At 40.7% G+C, this 24,922-nt stretch overlaps 1 protein-coding gene across 11 annotated transcripts in view; it reads left to right on the forward strand.

The window, feature by feature from the left end:
- Window positions 1–457: 457 nt before the first annotated feature.
- Window positions 458–24,922, forward strand: part of PCLO (piccolo presynaptic cytomatrix protein) — a 442,770-nt gene continuing 418,305 nt past the window's right edge. For 10 of the 11 annotated variants that reach the window (XM_075599559.1, XM_075599565.1, XM_075599568.1 and 7 more), the window contains exons 1-2: window positions 458–853; window positions 19,005–20,394. In XM_075599559.1, coding sequence (XP_075455674.1) covers window positions 648–853; window positions 19,005–20,394 — 1,596 coding nt within the window. In that variant the 5' untranslated portion in view covers window positions 458–647. The remainder of the gene's footprint in view (window positions 854–19,004; window positions 20,395–24,922) is intronic. The other variant, XM_075599570.1, reaches the window with a different exon arrangement.

The raw sequence follows: 24,922 nt of genomic DNA on the forward strand, positions 1-24,922 counted from the left end.
CACTATTTTATGTAGTATATCTGTCCTACATGTTCCTGGTGGGATGATATAGGATATTCTCTAAAATAAATGAATGCAATATTCCTCATAAGGAGACCAATGGTGTTTAAATCAGCGTAGCCCAAGGGCTGTGCTTTTAGTGCAGGGTTTTTTTTTGGGGGGGGGGGGGTGATCACTGTATATTTACATTATTGTACAGGTGCAGATTACAGTTTAAGTATGAGTGGGGTGAACTCCTCTGACTGTAGCCCCCTGTGAGGTACATTTTCCCAGCCCTTGTTAGTAGATGATGATATAGTTCTTTATACCGTACAGTATATACAGTATGTGTGTGTACCACTGATGCTGTGCTTCGGGGATTGATTGGTCAGGTCTGCCAACATTCTTGTCACACCTGGGCTGCTCCGGGAGCGCCTGCGCATGCGCGCTGCCCCTGGATAGGAGGAGACAGAGGATCGCTAGGATTCCCAGCCGGACAGCCAGGATCAGTAACGCTGCAGCCCATCACCATGGAGCAGGGAGCCTGGGATTAACAAGGCGGGGGGCGGGAGGGAAATAATAATTACATCTATACGTTATAGAGGGGCCCAGTGAGAGCCGAGGTGTGAGATAACGGCAGGGCGGGGGTTTTACAGTTACTGGCGGTCATGGGGAACGAAGGGAGTATGGAAGAAGGAGGAGAAGGGCTGGGCGCATCTCCCGGGGCTGGGGGAGGGGGGTCCGCCCGGGCCCCTGCCGGGGTGGAGGCGAATCTGAGCCGCCTGAGCGAGGAGGAGAGGAGGCAGATCTCTGCGGTGATGTCCAGAGCGCAGGAGCTGCCCGGAGGGGACCGGACGGAGCGCCCGATGCTAAGGCATGGCATTTATCATGGCATTTATCTCGCGGCGTGCATGGGTGGATCTGTGCAGGGGGCTGGCAGGGAGCGGGCAGTGGGCTGGCAGGGCGCGGGCATGGGGCTGGCAGCGAGCGGGCATGGGGCTGGCAGGGAGGTATTGGTCCGTGACAATATGTCTGATCTCCAGAGGAGACTTGTCACATCTATTTGTTGTGCCTCAGATGGATCCTGTTTTCTCTCTCTCTCTCTCTCTCTCTCTCTCTCTCTCTCTCTCTCTCTCTCTCTTCTCCTTCCCTGGTGAAGGACGTGACATGCTGCAATGTGTGTTGTATTATCCGTTTGTGTTGGTGACAGGTAGTCTGATTGGCACTCACTATGAATGTGTTTAGGTGGGTGGATTGCCAGTCACTGTGTGTGTGTGTGTGTGTGTGTATGTGTGTATATATATATGTATATGTATATATATATATATATATATATATATATATATATATATATATATATATATAATAAACGGTTTTTAAAATCTGGTTTTGGAGAGTAAATGTAATAAGGTTTATAGCATGCAGACAGATTAGTATTTGTGAAGCCTGTTTCTTTAAATATATTCTGTCTGTATTTGGTAGGAAGTAGCATTCTGTCCCATTTTGATATGTTCTCTTATACAGTATTGGATTATTGTTATTATTATCCCAATATCCTCTCCCCTCATTGGTTCTCAACACAATGAACAAAGTGTAGAAAATGAAATTGTTGAATTGAAATTATTTCCATGGTGCAAAAAATTTGCTGCTACCTTAAAAAAATGACCCATTTTTGTTGATTTTTTTTAATGTTTGGTCTAGTTTTAAATAATTACATATTTCAGGTAAATGATAATTAATGGTGTGTGTGTGTGTGTGTGTGTGTGTGTGTGTGTGTGTGTGTGTGTGTGTGTGTGTGTGTGTGTGTGTGTGTGTGTGTGTGTGTGTGTGTGTGTGTGGCCAATGATGTGATCAGGTTATCTTTGTACGATCTATGATTTACAGTGCATCCGAATATGATGAGGTTTAGCTTTCAGCTCCCTATGGTGTCTGCTCTGTCCATGGTGCTGAAGTTGAGAACAGTAGATACTGCTGACGTTATGACCATTTCCTTTATATGCCATTGCAATGTACCACACTGGAGCAATAAAAAAGCTACGATAATTACAAACTAGGACGCAGAGCATGTACAGGGAATGCTTGGGGTTATTATTATCAAGCAAGCTATTACTATTGAGCCCAGCCTACAAATAATAAATAGATCATGCTTTTAATTATATTCACAGATTGAGAGCTGCTTGCAACTGTGTATCACAGCATAGTAAATACACTTCTATTTCAAATGTGTGCATGTGCAAAAAATAACGTGAATTATGGGTATGTGTCTAGGGTTATACATTTTACACTTTGTAATCCTTTACATTAAAAGCTACTACATTACGTTCAGTCTTAAATGTGTGCATGAATGGCGCTGTTACATACTGTATAACATGCAATTGTTCTAATGTATAATCTCATTACAATACATTTGCATGCTCTTTTCCTAGTTATATTTTTTGTTTTATTTATATATATATATATATATATATATATATATATATATATATATATATTCTGCGACACCTACTTTTACTATAGCCCTTAGTACAAATTGAAATATTTCATTATATTTGTGTACCATATACAGTACTATTGACTCTAGTGTGATCATTTACATATGCTGTATTCATATGTGTTGATCATTTATATCTCTTAAATAACTTGATCATGGAAAGTTTTTTTTACACATTTCATATTTATAATAGCATGAATAGCAGTTGAAGGGATGGTGTCCTTCAGGAAATTGGGAAGGCTAAGTTTTAATGTAAGAAATTACTACTATGGCACCACATTTGTATGACATAACTGTAATTATGCAATCATCCTGAGGTCTGATGTCAGTGGATGCAAAATGATATGAATAGGACAATGCTGCACTTACTGTATTCTTTTTCATTATGTTTTCTGGTATACATGGGGTTTTATAAATTAAGTAGATTTTTCTAAACTAGTAGTTTTGTAATAGTAGTAGTTCTGTTATTTAGCCTAGCAATTATATAATATTCTTTACATAGCTTCTATATAACATTTTAGAAACATGACATTGTTTTTTTGTGTATTATTATTTGACCGGCTTAGAGAGGACAAATAAAATGTTGAAGGTGTAGAAAATTGAAACAAACAAAAGAGGGCGTTAAAACATACCATTATTGTATGTGTATGAAGGTAATGCTCCCACAACTAACTAAAACATGCCAGTAACACAGATACAGTATTAGATACAAACATACAGTAGCTAATACTAGCACAATTAGCTTAATTCACAAAAGGTAGCACAGTGTGTGTTAAGCCCCTTTATGTACAGTAATTGTAAATGTACAGATAATCCAAGTAGATGTGTCCACATGATACATTTAACATCAGTTTAAGAGCAGTACACACATTTTGTGGTTAATAAAACATAGCCCCTAAAATGCCCTGCATGGTTGTCATCAACCTCAAGTCTCCAAAGCGTATTTACACCCTTTCTAGAATGTAGCCTTACAACTTTGTGTATTTTGCATATTGTTATCTTCTCAGTAGTCAGGTGGCAACCATGTTTCATTTGTAATATCATTGAGGTTTTGTGCCTTAACTGTTATTGTTATAGAATAGCACAGACCAGTCCTTTTCATGACACCGCCTTCTAAAAGTTGTGGAAATGGATAGGGGGCTAAAATGAATGTATCAGATTAGGCTGTTCCAAAGTAATTCTACTAAAACTTGACACCATTTAATAAACATTGCTCCCTGAGTTTATTTTGTGAGGAAAGAAAGGGGTGTAGCTTTACCTTAATCTAACTACATTGTACCAGTCATGGGTTTGACTCTATGGCTCACTCATTCACTAGAAGATTTAGCACAATCTTTCTGATAGGCTGTTTATTGGTATAAGAAATATACAACCTGAACATTCAGATACTATCACTGATTAAAATAGTCCAGTGGTATTGATTGCAATCCTTATGTTTTGGTCCAGTGTCATATTGCCTTCTATTTATCTCCTTTCACATTTCTGCAAACAGGCAGCAAAAACCGTGACCCTAAAGGGTCAGATATAGGTTAAGTACTTCATTCCTCTTAATTGACTGACTGTACATTATCTAAAGAATAATGCTTGGCACTTGCGCTTGTAAAAGGGAAGGGGTATGCCTAAAACCTGTCCTTTTTAAAGCCTTGCAGGTTGTATACACCCAGCAGATGTACCATGGCATCAGAAACCACTGCATTACCCTATAGGCCTTGACATTGTCACTTATTTATTCTTAGATTTTAAATGTCCATTTATAGGCACAAACCAAGACCGTGTGAGTCTAATAATGTTACTTGGAAAAAAAAACTGGAAAGAAAACTAAGACCTTTCAATATGAAATGGATTACTGAATAATGTGGAGGTTTGTCTCCTGCCTTAAAGCTGCAGTTCAACCAATATCCAAAATGTGTTTTTTTTAATAAATCAGTTCTGTACTATGAAAAAATACTTGTGGCATTAAAAAAAAAAAGCAACTGTGAAAGACATTTTTAATGTATTATAATGTAACACGCATTTTTTTGTTTCTATAGCAACGATTTACAAAGTCACATTCCCTTCCTCTTCTGAAACAGGCTCTGGCACACCTCTTTTTGAGCCCTGTCCTCTCTCTAGCAGGGCACCAATTGTATCTAGTGACTGCCTGGTCACATGATCTGCCCCACAGAACTTTGCATCTTTGGTCCTCTTCTGTTGCACTGACAAACATTTAGTTAACCCCCGAGCCGAATCTTCGCCGATCGATCACAGGAAAACGGATTAATCGGCAATTTAGCTAATTATTTGCCATTGTGTGGATTGCATTGATGCACATATTGTAGGGGGAAAATTATTATTTTTTTCTTTTTTTAAATGGCAGCTTGAACTGCTGCTTTAAATTTGGCACGAATATGGTATTCTGACTTGGAATAAAATAGACTTCTATATGTGGAACAAAAATGGCTTCGCATAGTAACACAGATATTCTGATTTTGGTCATGATTATTTTAATTTACCTACATTTTATAAAAATTGTAACTGTTTTGTCAATACTAGTTTTGGTCTCTTTCATAAGGCCTGACATACTGAAATACCCAGTAAACCAGCATAGTAATTCCTGTCACTGAGATACTGTTTCTTTGATTTTAATATCTTATGAAAAATGTGATCTAATTCTGATTAGGTTGAATGGTGCAATATTGCCAAATTGGGGATATTATATTAATGTTTACGATTAGTTTAGATACTGCCATGTTTAATCCTGTGGGGTGCATTTGCTGTGATTTAGGCAATTAACTTTTATGCCCATATTCACTAAACGGTGTCGAGCTTTAGCATGTCTTAACTCCCATTCATTTATGTGTGAGTTAGGGCGTGCTAAAATGCAGCATCTTTTAGTGAAAATGGGCCTTAATGAAGTATTTATTAGCTCTGCTGTTCATGCAATAGCAGGTTATTACAGTATTTAAAATATATGGTTGCATATGTATGGGTCGCCAAGGCAAATATTGTGATGTTATCTATTAATACATTTAAGTTTGATTCCCAAACATTTGGAGTATGGTAGTCTTATGAAAGTAAAGGTACCCCAATCTATTTCCAATTGTAGAATGATAGTTTTGTGATTAACGTGTGCTGTATTATTTGAGCATATTCGAAAGATGTTATATAGCTATCTTTCAATTTGTAGATGTCCTGTTTTGTTTCGGAGCAGAAAGCATTTGGGGAAACCTGGCGCAAGGGCTTAAAATAAAGAGCGAGGTGCATTGAGATAAATTAGAATGGAAGCAGCATATTATTTTGATGTTTATCAGTTCCAAAGACCAATAATAAATAGTTATTCAAGGTATAAAAAAAAACAGCACCCAGAGAGTTTGGGCATAACTTCATGACAAATCAATCATTTAAATCCCTTAAATGAGCCCCATAATTTTTTTCTTTGTAACAACTATAGGAGGTAATGTTAGATGAGCAGGATATGCAAAATGACCTGGTACAGGCTATTACTATATATTTTACATTTGTGGTTAGATTTCAATCTTTTAACATGTGGTGTTTGTAGTTTCTGTTCACCCTATGAGTTGTGCTATAATCCATTTAATCAAAAACTGTAGTAAAAACTGATACTTAAAATGTAAACGGACATAATTGTGATATGTCAGGCCTATGGCAGGGAACATGGTTAAGACTAATGCTGCTTATTCTAATTTGCTTCACCTTAGCAGGAAACAATAGTTATTTTCTATGCAGACTACAATATCTGAGAAGTCTAGTAATGTCACAAAATGGAGGAGGAGACTTAGGAATCATATTAATTTCAATTTTCTGCTTTAAAAAAAAATGCACCGTTTGAAAATGAGCTGTGTGAGTGGAGAAAAAAAATGTAGTGGTTGAAGGAGGTGCCCTATTGTACAATATAGTGACAAAATATATATTTTTTAAAAAGTAGGAGGAACTGCACCATTCAGACAAACACTGGCTACAAAAATGTGGCAGAACTACTGTAGTTAGAAACCATATAACTGTGATTTCACATTTATTATAGCTACAAATAAAACCACAAACCCCTTGGTAATTATTATAGTAACAGTTAAGTGACCCCTCATAATTCACTTGTTTTTTGTTATCCTATAATGAACAACTGCAGTACATTGTGTCTGTTGTTTAAATGCACATGAAGTTTATACAAACATAGGGTTGTGGTCTGTAGTTTTCTTCTTTTTTAACCATAAGTCTAAACAATATATCAATTTCTTACCACAACTATGGCTGCAATGGCACAGAAACCAATCAATAGATACTGTATACAGAATCTGTGTGACAGCATAGCCACAATGCAGAAATATAAAGCATTCCTCTTCTATGCTGTCGCTTCGCTTGTTCAAATCCAATTTGCAATTACTAACACCTTTAAAAAATAAAAAAAACTGTTTTTACACATTTTGACAAACACACGTGGGTCTCATCTTGCGCACAACCCTCTTAAAGTTCTGCTGTGTGTCCTACTGTGGCTCTTTGCAACTGCAGTAACAATACTCTCTCGTACAATGAACACAGTTCCCAGCAGGGTTTCCAAACTACCTTCTATCTATAACAGAGCAATTTCAAAATTGTAAAATAGACATTGATTGCTTGTTTTTCTTTCTTGTCTTAAGTGTCTTTTTGAAAAATACATCTGTTTTTTTTGTATTTTTTTCTTTAGACAAGATACCATTTTGTGTATACATTTGCTAATAATAAAAGTTCTCAACTAACCCATCTAAATACTGCCCTGTCTCGCTCCTGCCCTTTGCCATTAATCTTCTTGAATGACTTGGATCTTCCTGCAATGTTTACTAAGTTCCTACTTGCTCCTAGACCAGTGATTCCCAACCTTTTTTGTTTGGAGGAATCTTTGAAGTATTTAGAAAAATCTTGGGGAACCCCTATCTGGCTGACACATATTAGGCCACGCTTATAGTGCTGGTGACGTCGCGATAAAACAATTGTATTGATGCCATCGCGTGCGCATATAGTAGGAGCGACGCGACGGCGTAATGGCTTGGTCGCGATCTCTGGAAGTCACTTCAATTTGATTTTTCCAGCAACCGCAGTGTGACGTCAGCGTAGCCGGCACTATAACCGTGGCCTTAGGTTAATTTCACACCTCACGAGCCCCCTCAATTTCCCACCCTCTACCCATGTATTTCTCTCCCCTCCGTCTCACTCTTGCTCCTTCTTTTCCTCACTCACTTCCTCCCTCTCTCCTCTCACTAACCCCTACCTTCCTACAATTACCCCACTCACTCAATCCCCCCCAAAAAATACCCCCCTAAATACATGTAACCCCACCCCGCAATACATAATAAAAATACCCGCCACCGCCAATACATATTAAAAAGACCCCCCGCAACCCCAATACATTTTAAAAAGACTACCACCACCTCAATACATTTTTAAAAGACCCTCCCCCCTCATCTCCCATATCGCCCCTGCATTTCCCATCTCCCCCCCATACCTCAGGCGGCGGAGGCATGCGGGCTGGGGCTAGAGGCGGCGGTTGACGAAGACTGCATGCATGCGCTCGCTAGCTGCAGGCACCGGAAGTGCCACACTGCTAGAGCGCGGCTGTGAGCGGGCTCTGGGGGGGGAGTCGGTGGAGAGCGAGAGTCGGGGCGAGGGAGAGCCGGGAGAGGGGGAGAGCCAGGAAACTGCTGGAGTGGCTCGGTGGAACCCCTGGGACTGCTCCACGGAGCCCCAGGGTTCTGCGGAACCCCGGTTGAGAATCACTGTTCTAGATCCTCTCCAATCAGGTTTTCACAATCCTCACTCTACATAAACAGCACCCAACCAAAGTAACAAATGACCTCCACATTGCTAAATCCCAAGGACATTACAACATTTTCATTATGCAGACATACTGATCACCACCCACTTCTCCTTTGCACTCACCACTCTTGGTGTTTGGGACAAAGTACTCTCTTGGGTACCTTCCTTGCTCTCTCATCGTTCATTTACTGCATCTATTGCCAACTCATCTTCTTCCTTCAATGATGCTGTCTAACTGTGTACTTCAATGCTCTGTTTTGCGACCTCTTCTCTTTTTGCTCTATACACTCTTCTTTGGTCACCTTATTAATGTGGCATCAAGTATCACCTATATGCAGATGACGCACAACTGTATCCATTAACAGCGGGGGTCCCTGGCAGTCCCATTCAAACTGAATGGGACTGCCAGGGACCCCTGCTGTGTTAATCCGATGGGTCATTAGTCGATGCAGAAATGCCTTAAATTTGCCTTAAACTAGCCAGGTTCCACCCAGCACATACCCAGAATGTAACCGGGCTAGTTTAAGGCAAGCTTTAGAATACTCCTGGTCTCGTCTGTACATCAAATCTCACATCTACAGTACAATCCCAAGCCCCCAATTGTCACACCACAATCTCATCCTGGATGGCAGCTAGACACCTCAAACTCAATGTGGCAAAGACTGACCTTTTCTCTGTTTTTCTAGTAGTGACATGTTACTAGCACATGCCTTCATGCTCTCCTGTTAGGACTACTACAACTTTCTCTTCACTGGTCTCCCTGCCTTGCAGCTTTCTACATTTAAATCTATTCAAAATGCTGCTGTGAGGTAACCACTTCTCTCAAGCAGTTTGTCGCTCACCTCCTGAAAACTCTCTACTGTTTCCCTATTTAATTCTGCATTAACTATACAATTTTTTTCCTTCAAGGATCTATATGACGTTGCCCCTCCTTATACTGTATCTCAGCTTTAATCTCTTGCTTTATCCCTAATCGCTCTTTATGCTCTGCTCAGGCCCATCTTCTCCCTAGCATAGGCTCAGCTCGATTCTCCTCACTACAGCTCTCGCACCTACAACCATTCTCACATGCTGCACCTTATCTCTGGTGCTGGTTGATCAGTACTCACGAACCACAGTATGCTCTTAGCACCACTATGTATTTATAAGCACTCTGACTAATGCACTCAAATTTACTCTTGTTACTGTTAGTATCTCCATATGCCAATTAGATTGTAAGCTTTCCTGGGCACGGATTCCTTTCTCCCAATCTTATATTTATATCTTGATGCAGACATCCCATCTGTATTATTATTATTTTCCTTGTATTGTAATTCTATTATAATGTTTGTAAAAATTGTATAGCTTGCATAACTAGTGGACACAGTAAAAATAAGAATATTTCCACACATACATTGTTATTTCTCCTGCCAACATTCAATAACAAATAAAGCAAGAAAATAAGTTAGTTAAACATATGTAACTGTAACAAATGTCATTTGTTGCGCATGCACAAAAACTTGCCTATGGCATGAATGCCGCTTGTCTTATATGATCGTTACTGTATTGATGATACTTTTGCCTTAAAAAAAAAGTTTTATTATGCCACATTTTGTTTTAACAGACCAGACCAAAGAAGACATCATATTTTAATATTGGCATATATGTATTTAACTAATTATTACATTCACTTTAGTATTTCATGATACATACATGATTTTAAACTTCCCAAAAATATGCAGATGCAACCAATATTCACTGGACACAATTAAACATACAATTGTAAAATAATAGGAAATTGTAGTGCATCATGGTACATAGTGGTTAAAAACAATACCGGCTTACTTAAGGACCTTTTTAATTATAAATGACTGCACCGTCGGGTTGTTTTTACTACGCAGTTCTACAAATTAGTTTGTTCTGAAATTTAAATCTATACAATATGCGCTGAGATTTTTAACCCACGTTTGAAGAGGAGGCATCTGTGCATATCTTGCGTCACGTTATTCTAACACCTAAAAGGGGTTCATGTGTTAAGGTGCAGAAGAATTACTTTTGGCTTTCCCATATCAACAAGAGTTATTTTTTTTTTATAAAGTGACCGCATCACACAATGATTCACAGGAGGGAGCACGGAACCCTGTGGCCAAAACAGGAGGTGGTATTGGATCTCCATGATCATATTGAAGGGTTTATTGGATCTTCATGCTCATATTAAAGGGAGTATTGGATCTTCATGCTCATAGTGAAGGGAGTATTGGATCTTCCTGCCCAAATGCAGCATGTGTTGGTACTTCATGCTTACTGTACCAATCCATTCCCTTCTTGAGAACCATAAAAAAAAAACAAAGATAAAGGGTTTAAAGCACCTTATTATTTAACATAAATATATGGCCCCACTTCATAAGAACAACCTGATTTATAATCAATAACTAAAAAAAGGCATTAGCAAAACTAATCTACTAGTATAACAAAGGCCAATAATATAAAGCTACAAAGACGGGCTACTTATTGTACATATTCCTAATACCACATGGGGCTTTATTGTATGTCCTATGCACTAGGCTGTATATACATACACATACATATATATATATATATATATATATATACACACACACACACACATACAGGGCCACCAACAGAGGGGGGAGGGATAAGTGTCCCAGGCCCGGTGACGGCTCTCTATAAGATGCAGGCCTCTTCCTCACTGTGTCCCACGCCCAGCTTCCAACCTCTGGCGGCACGCGACAGGCCCCTCTGACGTCAGCACGCTGGAAGTAAGCTGTGCCTCAGCTTCTGGTGCGCGCTGACATTGGAAGCTCAGCGTAGGACTGAGTGAGGAGGCCTGCAGCTGATGGAGAGCCGGGGCCCGACTGGCAGCAGGCCTGGCCTGACCAGAGGTCGGCCCCAACTTGCAGCGCCGGCCACCCGACACCCGCAGCCAACGGGCACGGCCTGACCATCCCCAAGGTAAGTCTACTTTTTTATATGTATTGGGGTAGGAGTCTTTTAATATGTATTAGGGGGGCGTTTGGGTCTCTTTAATATGGAATGGGGGGGTTGGTATATATTTTGTGTTGGAGGAAAAGAGGGATTAAGAGTGAGACAAATACATGCGAGACAGGAGGGGGGAGTGAGGAAGAGGGAGTGAGACAGGGGCGAGAGACATGGGAAGAGGGAGGAAATAGAGAGGACTCGTGAGGTGTGAAATGGGGGGATGGGGGGCGGACATAAGTCCTGGGACCCGGGAAATCGGTCATCGGCCCTGGATAAATAGATTAATACATACATAAACATTAGTAGCCTGAGTTTATATTCTGGTGTTAATCTTTATGGCATTTTACACCCCATTCAAATCAAATGAATGACCTAAATATGTCCCCTTATATTTATTTATAGGTTGTTATAGCATTGTGTAGCATAGCATACAGTCACTATTTTTATAGAAACACGGTTAAGTTAGCTTAATGTATTCCAAAAGAGCATTATTAAGGTTGTCATTTTTCATAGGAAACTATGCATTTCAATGGACTTAGTTTCATTTGAAATTCCATTCCTGGAAATCTCCATGTATGTCCCAAATACAGTAGATTAATAAAGAGACGTTTTCTGCATAGTAACCAAATAGGTGTTTTAAAATGATAACTTTCTAACACAAATATGCTGATACGCTTGCATCTGCCCTTGATTTTAAAAGGGAAAATCAAAATGTTCTATTAGTTTTTTTTTTGGTACTTAACTTTCAAGATCATTCAGCTCTCAAACTTAGAATTGTACAATTGTATTTTAATATCATAAATAAACCATCTATGAGAAGCCCAATGAATGAATGGGTTGCTTTACAAGTTCCCTAGAAAAGACTAACATTTAAGTCAGTTAATCTGGCCTCTTTGGTGGTATAGTTAGTCATGCAACTCATACGGGTGATTTGCCTGTGCTGGTGCCTGATATTGTACCTGGTTGTTCCCTTTAGGCTAATGGGCTAAGTCAAGCTAGGGAAATTAATAAAATAAACAATAATGAAGCAATTCATTTTTTTATTACCTGAAAGCCTGGCATACTTTGGTTTTTATTATAAAGGCCCATGTGTACAGACATTTACTAAAGGCCTTCATGTGCCTTTATGGTCAAAAAATACATTTAAAAAAAAAAAAGAAGGAGGTTAACATGGTAACTTTTACACTGCTCTGGGGAAAGCTTATATCACAGTAATGCAGAATCAGATATAAAAATAATTAAAAAAAAGACTACATTGGAAAAGGCAAGAAGATACTAAAAATGCAAAATATGCAGATCAGTGCGACCTGCTGCTTTAATGTTGCAAGCACTTTGCTCCTCTTTGTCCCACACGCATCAGTTTGGGATTTATGGGGTGTAGAAAAGGAGGCGTTGGGGATGAGTTACATGATGTACAGGTTATAATATCGTTGACATAATTCTCTGCCTGTGTCTGTCACTTTTCTCCCTGCCATCTAAGTGGAAAAATCCTACACGTTTTATAGTGGCACAACTTTCTGGCTTCTAATTATCGGCACCGCACATAAGAAACGGTTTCTTACATTGGACACAACTGTGCTTTTTTTTAAAAATGGTGCAATGCATCAAAACGCACTTACAGTACTTTACAACTTTGGTTTATTCTACATCCAAAATTTGCACCAGGGCCATACAGGGCTGCCACCTTCTGCTGAATAATAATCCAGAGCCCTTTTAAAAAAAAAAAAAAACTTTTTAATTTACGTATTTATCTGTCTTACCTTCTCTGTCATGACGTGACGCCATTTGATGTCGCTGAGCCATTTTGACCGGAGCATGCAGGGGAACAGGCCGCTTGAGAATTCTTAAAGACATCTGGGGTGCGTTCCTTCCCGGCCTTCCTCCTCTGCCACCCTGCTTTGCTCCCGCTGTCCAACCCCTCTGAATGCTGCTCTGGTAGTCCTACACCGTCTTCTCCCGCTGCCATCCCCCAGTTTGCGCACCTCACCTGGGTATTTCAAATGTAAACCCGGAGATTGGTTAGCGAAACCCATAGTCTCCGGGTCAAATGGCAACCCGGAGTGGTGGCAACCCTGGGTGCTTATATCAGCTGATTGATGCAGTCTAAATGTTTCTGTAAAAGCATTTTTTTGTACAAGGCTTAACAGCAAACATTTCTTATTATTTTGTAAAAATAATAATGAAAACATAGGGACATATAAGGCAAAAGTGGTGGAATTTGAGGGCAAAGCAAACTGCAGTAGATATATATAAGAAAAAATCCTACTGATTTTTAATTGGATTATTTTTCTTTGCATACTGTATGACGCAGATTTTTTTTTATTTTGTTCCAGAATTGCCGCAATTTCGCTTTGATACATGGGCCCTATCAAGTTTTATTGTTGAAAGAGTGAACTGTGTTTGCATCTTGAGATTGTCTGATGTAACGGACTCGTCTGATTTATAAAAGGAAGGTTTTCAGTATCTTGATGGAGTTGGTAAAGTTTGTACTAATGAGTGTATTTATTTGTAATAATGTGGTAGAAAGTGACTGGCCAGAATGCGAATGCTGGGCACATGCTTTAGTTAATAAAGATGCTGTTATTGCTTGTTTTGATATTGATGCAGAGTAAATGAAAGCTTTTTAAAAATGTAGGCAATATGTAGACTGTTTCAACATGAATTTAATCTATTAGTTTTTTTCCGTTGGATAACTATACTTAGCACATTTGAAACATTAGTTTAATGCAGTGTTAGGTCAATATTTGAGTTATTACTGCATCCATAAAAAGAGAGCAAGGCTCATGGGTATTCAAGAATACTTAATAGCAGAACCCATTATTGGTGAGAGTCTTGGGCCTTAATTTTGGCATGCATAGTGGTTAATCATGATATACTGTAGCATTTACAAAAACAATGTGTCAAAAAGGGCCAACAAAGCATGAACATTGCACTATATGTAATGTGAAAAGGCACCATCCTTGTTTGAGCTCGGAACCTCCTCTCAGGTGCAAAAAAAGGCTGGAAGTATAGCGTTTCTTCAGATTTATTCTCTGTACAGGGTTCTGCCCTTAGTTGAAAAGAAATAGGGTGTTGGCCCTTTAACTGAACAAATACAACCAAAACAAAAAACCTAGCTCCCACTAACTGACTTTTAGACTGACCAGGTCAGTGTTTAACTGATCCTTACAATTATCCCTCTAGGGCCCATTACCTTTTTAGTAAAAATAGTAATCCCAAAGGGGGAGGGGGGTTATATATCTATACTTATATAACACTCTAAGGATGTCTGCACATCACTCTGTGATAGTCTGAATGGTCTGTCACTCAACCAGGGACAGCCAGTGAGGCTGCACATCCTTCCCCATCTGTGATGGGCTGAGCAGCCTTCCATTCACCAAGGGGCAGCCAATGAGGCTGCACACCCCTCCACTTCACTGTGAATGGAATGGAAGCAGTATGTACATGGGGCAGGAGGGAGTGCAAAGAGAAGGGAGGAGAGAGAGCAAGGTGAGTAGGAGGAGGAAACAGAGATGCAGCAAGGAGAGGCGGATACAGATGAGATGAGTAGAAGAGGAGGGAGTGTTGTGTCACCGAGAGAAGCAGACACATTAAGGCAGGGAGTGAGGAGAGTGCAAAGAGGTGCAGGGCATGATGGAGGAGGGAGGGGAGGAGAGACAGCAAGTAGGGGATAGAAGAGAGAGACAGCAAGGAGAGAATGAGATTATGAGAGACTGCAATGAGTGGAGGAGACCGAGGGATGAATAGAAGGGTATGGAGAGCCGTGTGCACATGGGGCAGGGGGGAGTGCAAAGAGGGGATTTAAGAAAGCAAGGTCAGTTGGAGGAAACAGACCGCAAGGAAAGGAGGAGACATAAGATGAGTAGGAGAGGAGGGAGTGTAGTGTGCACAGAGAAGAGCAGACGCAGTAAGGCAAAGCGAAGCAAGACAATGAAGGAGAGAGTAAGGTGGAGAAGACGTGACAAGAGACAGCAAGGCATTACAGGCTGGGGTGAAAACAAAGAGTAATGTTTAATTAATAAAATATGATGACAAACATTATTCCACAACAGCTGTACTGGTAATAATAATCACAGTAGTAACAGAGTTTCATTAATGAGTTTCTGGAGAAACAATGGTGATAGTAGAGCCCTTACAAAATCCGTGTGAATCCCTGGTAAATGTCAATACACTGATTGCCATACTTACAAAATGACGCTAAGCTTTAAGATGCCTTATAGACCATTCAAGCTTTACTATGTCTGTGGCCCAAATTCAATATTACAGCATTTGTGGCCACATTCAAAGGCACTTGTGGGCTGGATATGATAAACAGGCTGCCAGTTTGCCAGCCTTGATGTAAATTTCAGTATGCACAGTACTTTAAGTTATGAAGATTCACTGCACTTAAACCATATGGTCACACAGCATTGTGGCATGGAGAGATTGCTCTCGGAAAAATGAAAAGCAAATAAACAGGAGAAGCTGCAAGTTGCAATTTCAGAACAACAGTTTAATGATGTGGAAGGCCACACTTACCATTAAATCGTATTAAGCACATGATAGGGTCAAAATCACATGCAATTCTGAAGTCTAGAATGTTAATTAATTCACCTACCAAAATCAATTATGGAACTAATCATTGTGCTACACCAAGTTTAAAGGCATCATTAACATCTTCTTATTCTCCCTCTACATCACATAAACTAGACACACATGGTGTAAGTTTATTTATAGGAGGTGCTACTTTCTCATTCATTAGACTTTTATTCTGCTCTTTGAAAAATATGGCACTAGCACTTTGTCATTTTTGATGTTGGAACAGGTTATTCTTTATTTTTTCACGTTTGCGTCTTTGGATGTGTGCATCAGGCTGACCTTTGTGTCATTATCTTGACATCAATTTGCAATACTTCACTCTGGATGTACTTACAGGTGTAGTAAGACGTTCTGTCCTCAATGCCACGGACGAGCAAGCCAAAGTCCACAGAGTCAGGGACAATGTCTGCCTTGATCGCGCTGCAGGGGGTCCATACTTCTGGTTGGGACCCCTTGCAGCGTTAACCCTTCGATGTTGCGTGATTGCGCATGGCAGCGGCACCGAAGACGGGAAGTCTTGCTGCATCTGTACTTGTTATAGGACCCATAATTACTACGGGAATAATACATCATTGGTTAACCATGCAATTTTACTAATGTTCTTTTATTGAGAAACTCATGCCTAATGTGTATACAGTCCTTTTTTTTTTTTAATGCAAACCGATAAGTTTTTCTCTTGTATGCTGTGCGCCATGTTCTGCTTGACACATAAGCCTCAAGTGATTTTATAGGTGGAAGAAGAGTGATTAAACAGTACAGATTGATATGCACATTAAAACACTGGCTTCACGGAAATATTTTAGGTGAATAAAATGCCCCCAGTAAATTAGAAGAGGAGTTAATTTGTCTGGACAAGCTCCAAGCACTAAGTACTGTCATGCAAAATGGCATACAATTCTATAACTAAATAATAGGTTAAGATTATACTTAATTACTGTATGTTAGCATACATACACATAAGTATAAAATTGGTATTGGTGGTACAATGTATATGCATGAGCATATTTGTTAATTCTGTGCCTCTTATTAAGTACACACTATGAGGTTTACATTTGGTAGTAAGTGTGTGTAGTGTATATCTAATAATGCATTATGATCATTGGTGAGTATACCTATATCTGACACAGCTGACATATCTACCTACAATGGCTATGTCATAATTTGCAGGTCAGGAAGGAATGATTTTGTAAATATAAAGTACATTTCTACAGTTCAGTACTTTGTGCATTTTTTTTATTTACCTGTTTCCAAACAATGTTGTGTTGATCACCCTGGAAGGAGCAATGATCCACATTCCTAAAAGATATCTAAGCTTTGTTACACTAAATTAGGCTGAAGCTGTTAAATTCCGGGCATTATTGAAATCCCTGGTCTCTGATTGGTTAACATTCCAGGCATTATCCATTCAGTAATGACCCGGTATTTTTGGCACCCTGCCAAGTTTTTCAGTCAATTAGCTTTTAGTTCTCATACACACAGTGAGATCAGCTCTCAGACAGGGGAGGTGATTGAACCAGAGGCACCAGCAAGGCACTGACTCCTCCCCCACACTGCCAGCAGAGAGCTCTGCACAAGAGAGTAAGGAGAAAGGTGTATGTCTGTCTGCTGTGTGTTTTGTGGGTCTAGAGGGGGCAGCAGAGTGTTTTGTTGTGTGTCTTTTTGGTGTGTGTGTGTAGAGGGGGCAGCAGTCTGTTTTGTGTGTGTCTCTGAAGTGGGTGTAGAGGGGGGTCAGCAGTGTGTGTTTTGTGGGTATAGGGGGACAGCAGAGTGTTTGTTGGTGTGTGTGTGTGTTTACGGAGGGGCTGCAGTAGGAGTAGAGGGGGCTGCTGGTGTGTTTTGTGGATGTAGAGGGGGCAGAAATCTGTTTCGTTGGTGTGTATGTGTGTCTGCAGTGTGTTTTGTGGGAGTAGAGTGGGCTGCAGTGGGTGTAGAGGGTGGAGGAGGGCTGCAGAGTGTGTCTATATAGAGGGGGTTTTCAGAATGTGTCTATATAGAGGGGTCTGCAGAGTGTGTGCATATAGAGGGGTGCTGTGTGTATGTACAATTTAATTTTAATAAACACGTGCAGTAAAAGCAAAAGAATGTAGATGATTACGCTGATAAAAATCAATATGACTACAAGTGTTTATCTTTTTTTATGAAAAATGTAAAAAAAAAAAAAAATATAAGCCTACATTTAGCCTATAATAGTAATAATCCCCTCAGAACAGCACATTACTGGCTAATAATGCCCTGGCTGGGTTAAAGACCCTCGGCTTCGCCTCAGGCCTTCAACTCTTCCAGCAAGGGCATTATTGGCCATAATGCCTTGTTCTTCGGGGATTATTACTTAATTATACATATTTTTTTTAGTTTCTGGCATCATAAAAATAATTGGATCAGTTATATAGTAAACCTTTGATCTGATGTTTAAGAACATGTGGGTGTACAGACGTACAGTTGATGTACATAGAGATTTAGCTAAACAGACGGAACAGGTATTGTCTTACTGACATTAGTACATTAGGTTGTATGTTTAGTGGCTTTTTATTATTTCCTGATTCCATCATAAATCAAATTAAAATACGTGTTTTCGGGGCTTTGCTACATCAATGAAAAAGGGTTGTAAAATATATAAGCCTTAGTTTTCCTCTTATTAAAGTTGGAGCTTATATGGTCTGCTGTGAGACCACAGCCCTTTATATCCATGGTCATGCTACATCTGATCACGGGATAGAACAAAGTCTTACGCATGTGCATTGTTATATGTATCTAGTTGATATGCTGCTTCATCAATTTGCATGACTGTCTGCATTCTAATTCAATGGGACATTACGCCTATGCAGAAGACTACAAGCAAAGAATAGTATATTTTTTAACTTTCTTTCCTAAATGTCATCTACACATAGCGTTTACAGTATGTGACCAAAACTGCAACAATATGCTGCTAATTAATCTTCATTTTTGACTTGATGTATCAAACATGAAAATTAAATCAACCGGAATATTTTTTCTGCAGTGTTATTTCAAGCGGTTATATAACAAAAATGCTTTCCATTGGTGCTTTTAATAAGCTGTGGGAATTTCTTTATGAATTACTTTTTGTCTGAATCATGTATTTGCACCGATTTAGGCATTTAAATAATAAAAACAAAACCTCTGAAATACTCTAGTGTTTGTGGTTATATGACAATTTATTCTATCATTTTTGCAGGAATCCAGACACTGATACAAATCGGTCTCCAAGACATCCATGTAAACCTCCAGATCCAGGACCAACTGGTATAAGTAAAAGTAAAACAGTTGATGCTTTTAAAACAGAAATGAGGACGCCGGGCAGAAGTCCTTCATCCATGAGCTTGAGGGAACCTAGACCCAAATCTGAAATGAAAGAAGAGCAGAAGCCAAGGATGATGACCAGTTTTCTCACAGACAATAATCCATTAAATGTAGTCTCTTCTGTAGTAAACAAATTTAATCCATTTGATGCAAAATCTGATTCTGAAGCAAATCAAGAAGAACTTGCCCGGAAACTAAAAGATGCTGACAAAGAGCATGAAAAGATTGAAGCTCTTAAAGGAAATGTAAAGCCCTTACAGCAACAACAACAGTCGCCCAAGCAGATACAACATCAACAAGGACAGGTTAAGTACCAGCCAACAGATACTACAAAACCAACATCTATTCAACAGCAGCCTAGTAAACCTGCACCGCAGCAATCTGAGACCAGGCCAGTTTCTCTTCCACAGAGTTCCGCAAGGACTTTAACACAGTCGTCAGATGCCACAAAACAGCTTTCACACACAAAACCATTGCCTAATGCAACAGAGCCTACTAAGCCATTAGCGCAAGAGCCAAGTCATTCTACCTCAGCCCAAGTACCAGGACCTAAAAAGGAACCATTGAAGCAAGATAGGCCTACTACACAATTTCCGCCACCAATTTTGGAAAAACACTTGCAACAATCGGGGCCCCCTAAACAATCAATGTATCCACCAGGGGGTTCCAAAGCAGCACCACAGCCATCTGAACCGGTTAAGAAACTTGTAAAAGAGCCTGATAAACTATCCACTAAACCCCAAGGTACTGCCAAACAAACTGTACAACAAGCTGGATCTACAAAACCACCATCACAGCAATCCATGCCTGCTAAAAAGCCATTGCAGCAAGCGGCATCTATGAAGCAACCATTACAACAACTAGGCCCTGTAAAACAACAAAGACCTATAACATCAAAACAGCAAGTTCCCCCCACAATTTCATTGAACACAAAACAAACACAACAGAAACCAGAGCCTACAAAACCAATGGATGACAAGCAACCATTCCAAATGTCAGGAAATTCCGTTCCTAATTTAGCACAATCTATAAAAGCAACACCACAGCAGCCAGAAAAGTTGTCTGAACAGAGATCTGAACCTAAAAAACAATCCGATCAGTCACAGCAAATATCCAAAATAGCCACAAAGACTGTGTGTCCTCTTTGTAATACCACCGAACTGCTACTGAACACGAAAGAAAAGGCCAATTATAATACCTGCACTCAATGTCAAACTACTGTATGCAGCTTGTGCGGCTTCAATCCCAACCCACATATAACTGAGGTAGGCATTGCTGAACTTTTTCTTTTCTAATGGCACAATTTATTTTTTTTATAGGGAAATTTACAGTAACTAAAAACATTTTATGGGTCAATGTATTAGAATTTCTTATTAAAATATAAGTAATATTAGCCATTTCTATAGGTTTAATTAAGAAACACCTAATAGGATAGGTTTATTATTATGTAAGTATTGTTGTGTTATAGGTTAATCTGTAATTCATTTATTAAAATTCTTTTATAAAATGTATTTTATTTGTACATATTTTGCAATTATTTTCTTAGCAACAGTATATGTTCCACTTATGGATTATGAATAGTGCCAGAGATGGTCTTTTTACTTTAATAGTAAGGACCTTGGTCTTGACCTTGATTTGTGGTATAGGAATTCGACTTAAGGATTTGGAGTAGAGTTTGGATAGCATTTTGAACTAAAGCAGGCCTGCACAACTCGTAAAGCGAGAAGGGCCGAACTGCTCCAAGGAAAAAATAATTGGTCCGCACGGGTAAAATCATCATCATCATCTCTCCTGCAGCACCTCTCATCATCATCATCATCATCATCATCATCCTCATAAATCTCCCCCAGCACCCCTCATCATCATCCTCATATCTTCCCCAGAACCCCTCACTATCAACCTTTGCGATACTCCCCATATATCTCTCATACCCCCATCTCTCCCCCTCACCCACACACATAATACTCCCCCTCCACATCAAACACAATACCCCCCTGAACACCACACACATCCCACCCCCCTGCACCTCACATGCTTCTCCCCCCTGCCCATCACATCATTCTCCCCCTGGGCACCTCACATCATTCTCCCCCCTGCACCTCACATCATTCTCCCCCCCTGCACCTCACATCATTCTCCCCCCTGCATCTCACATCACTCTCCCCCCTGCACCTCACATCACTCTCCCCCCCTGCACCTCACATCACTCTCCCCCCCTGCACCTCACATCACTCTCCCCCCCTGCACCTCACATCATTCTCCCCCCCTTGCACCTCCAATCACCCTCCCCTGCACATCCAATGACCCCCCCTGCACCTCCAATGACCCTCCCTGCACCTCCAATGACCCTCCCTGCACCTCCAATGACCCTCCCTGCACCTCCAATGACCCTCCTCTGCACCTCCAATGACCCCCCTGCACATCCAATGACCCCCACTGCACCTCCAATGACCCCCCCTGCACCTCCAATGACCCCCCCTGCACCTCCAATGACCCCCCCTGCACCTCCAATGACCCCCCCCTGCACCTCCAATGACCCCCCCTGCACCTCCAATGACCCCCCCTGCACCTCCAATGACCCCCCTGCACCTCCAATGACCCCCCTGCACCTCCAATGACCCACCCTGCACCTCCAATGACCCCCCCTGCACCTCCAATGACCCCCCCTGCACCTCCAATGACCCCCCCTGCACCTCCAATGACCCCCCTGCACCTCCAATGACCCCCCCTGCACTTCCAATGACCCCCCCTGCACCTCCAATGACCCCCCTGTACCTCCAATCACCCTCCCCTGCACCTCCAATCACCCTCCCCTGCATCTCCAAGCACCCTCCCCTGCATCTCCAATCACCCTCCCCTGCACCTCAAATTGCCCCCTCACCTCAAATCGCCCCCCCCCTGACTTCAAATCGCCCCCCCCCCCCCGGCACTTCAAATCGCCCCCCCCCCCCCCTGCACTTCAAATCGCCCCCCCCCCGGCACTTCAAATTGCCCCCCTGCACTTCAAATCCCCCCCCTGCACTTCAAATCCCCCCCCTGCACTTCAAATCCCCCCCCCTGCACTTCAAATCCCCCCCCTGCACTTCAAATCCCCCCCCTGCACTTCAAATTGCCCCCCCTGCACTTCAAATCGCCCCTCCCCCTGCACTTCAAATTGCCCCCCCTGCACTTCAAATCGCCCCCCGTGCACTTCAAATCGCCCCCCCCTTGCACTTCAAATCACATCATCTCGCCCCCCCTTCCCTACCTTACCTTACCTTGCCTTGCGGTGGAGGAGGCGGCGGCAGAGCAGGCAGGACTGCACGCACGCTCTAGCAAGCAGCAGGTAGGAAGTGCCTCAATGCTAGAGCGCGCTGCTACACTGCGAGGGGAGAGTGGCCTCGCGGGGGAGGGTGACAGCTCGCAGGAGGAGCGGGGGGCGCGGGAGTGCGGACTCGGGAGGGAGGGGGACAACAGGAAGCCGCCGCTGGCCGCACAGTGAGTGCAGGCGGGCCGCGTGTTGTGCAGGCCTAAACTAAAGTATAGTGAATTGCCTAATGAGACAATTCTATGTTTTGGTAAATGCTTACATAGCGCACACACAGCTTTACTAAATTAAAACTATTTTAATGATATATATATATATATAATTTTGAACATTAGCAGATCATGATCACCATGTAGTATTGGGCAAATTAATCCTTTTACTCATTTTCAACTACTGAATGTAAACAAAGTCAATCTTAATATTATTGTTCATTGCTACTTTTTTCATAGTAGCATCAGACATCTCCCTGCAGAATATATTATATGAAGAGTGGGGGCTGTCTGCTTTTCATTTCTTTTTAATTGGCAAATAAGTGATTTCAGCTTTACACTGATGAGGAAAGCCCAGATATATTCTCATGCACTGTGTTACTTAAACCTCCTGGAGTCGTCATTATGAATGTACTGTATATTTCATATTTTATGTACACTATTCAATGTTTATATTAAATGAATAATAAGAGATACATTATGACCTTGTTTCTCCCAGAGATGATGTATAAAGCAACTGTACCTTGCATCTCACTTGCTTTCTTGCATCGGTTAGTGATTTTATAATTGGAAAAAATTATTATTAATCCTCTTTGGATAATGATCTGCATGAAGTGTAAGACACCTGTTTAAATGTTTGACAGAGGTGCAAGACAAAATAAGTTGCAGTGTATCAAAGTACCATTTTCAGAGCTTGGTGTAGTCCCCGGGAAGTCTATTTTTATTAACAGTGTAAAGTATGGCACACCTGTGAGCATGTGACCTGCATACAGAACAAGGGTTAATACAAAGCACTCAAGCTGGCCCACTTTTCACCTTTGCAAAGGTCCCTCAATTGAACAATATCTCCCCTCAATCTGTCCCCATATACCATCTGTCACGACCAGCACACAAGTGAGCATGTGACTTAGATATGCAACCAGGGTTAATATACACAGCTACTCTAGCCAACTCACCTTTCTCCACCGCAAGGTACTTTCAATGATTTAATATTAACCCTTACTCAATTGCAATCATATCTATCCGCTGCCACCACCAGAGAAGTATGCAAAATATGTAATTAATATATATCTGCCAGGGTTTCAGGTCCCTGTTTATTGTAGAAAAACTGTGCACTTAATACACGAAAACCTGTTGTAGCAGAATGTGTCCAAAAAATGTAAATACTCTCTAAAAAAGCATGCAACATTTCATTCAGATCCCCAAAACATCACATTAAATGTTTTAGTATGTATAAAAATACTCTGCTTAGATTACAGAAAAGGGATTACAAGAACATAGTTACAATAAATGCAGAACAGTTTCTTAAAATAACAGGATAAAACAGAAATCCCTATACGTCACGGTTTTCCTCAGAGAGGTCACTGGCATAGTAATATGAAAATTCACGTGTTTGATCCCAAACACACCTCCTGTTGAATTCTGATTTCATAACTCCAGGGTAACACCTATATACCCTGTCATAAATCAGCTGCTAGGTTGACGGTTTTACGACTTAGATAAAACCCTGCTCTAAAAAGATGTTTAAAATCCTGACTCAATATATAAACACTTGTAACTTAATTTCCCCAATACTTTTCGGCTGCGTCCGTGCTCTCTATACGCACACATGCATATAAAATGTGACAACCTAATGTCTATTTTCGCAAGAGAAACAGTTATCTGTCCTTGCCACCTCCTTACTCATGTAGAGTGTGGTATGATTTGATTTGTCTTAATGACTCAATGCCGCATATGTACCTATTATTATGAGAATAGATGACATAACACGTTATTCTCATTTTTAATAAAGTCCTCCCAACTAAGCGGTGACCTGTTTCTCACCTCTCTCTGGGATGTACAAGTGATCATTCAAGAATGTTTGTTTAGTTTTCTTTGAGGCTGACGACCTAGTATTTGGGAATTTGCAAATTCGCTTCATACAGCTCATTGCTTTTTTTTTTTATATCATCAGATGAAAAAAGAGGCGTTGAGGGGTTAATAAACACACAATTACAGCAATCTCTAACCCCAGAACCCACCACATTGTGTGTGTGTGTGTGTGTGTGTGTGTGTGTGTGTGTGTGTGTGTGTGTGTGTGTGTGTGTGTGTGTGTGTGTGTGTGTGTGTGTGTGTGTGTGTAGGAGTGCAACTGAACGTGGCCACATTTCACAACACAAGACAAAAATACTCAATGCTACATCCAATGTGACAAAATACATAGTTAAATACTTCAATGTTAGTATTTTCATGAATAAGGGTAATTTAGTTAAACCCTTTGGCCAAAGCATTATAAGC

The sequence above is a fragment of the Ascaphus truei genome, chromosome 5, assembly GCF_040206685.1.
Source record: "Ascaphus truei isolate aAscTru1 chromosome 5, aAscTru1.hap1, whole genome shotgun sequence".
Lineage (NCBI taxonomy): Eukaryota > Metazoa > Chordata > Amphibia > Anura > Ascaphidae > Ascaphus > Ascaphus truei.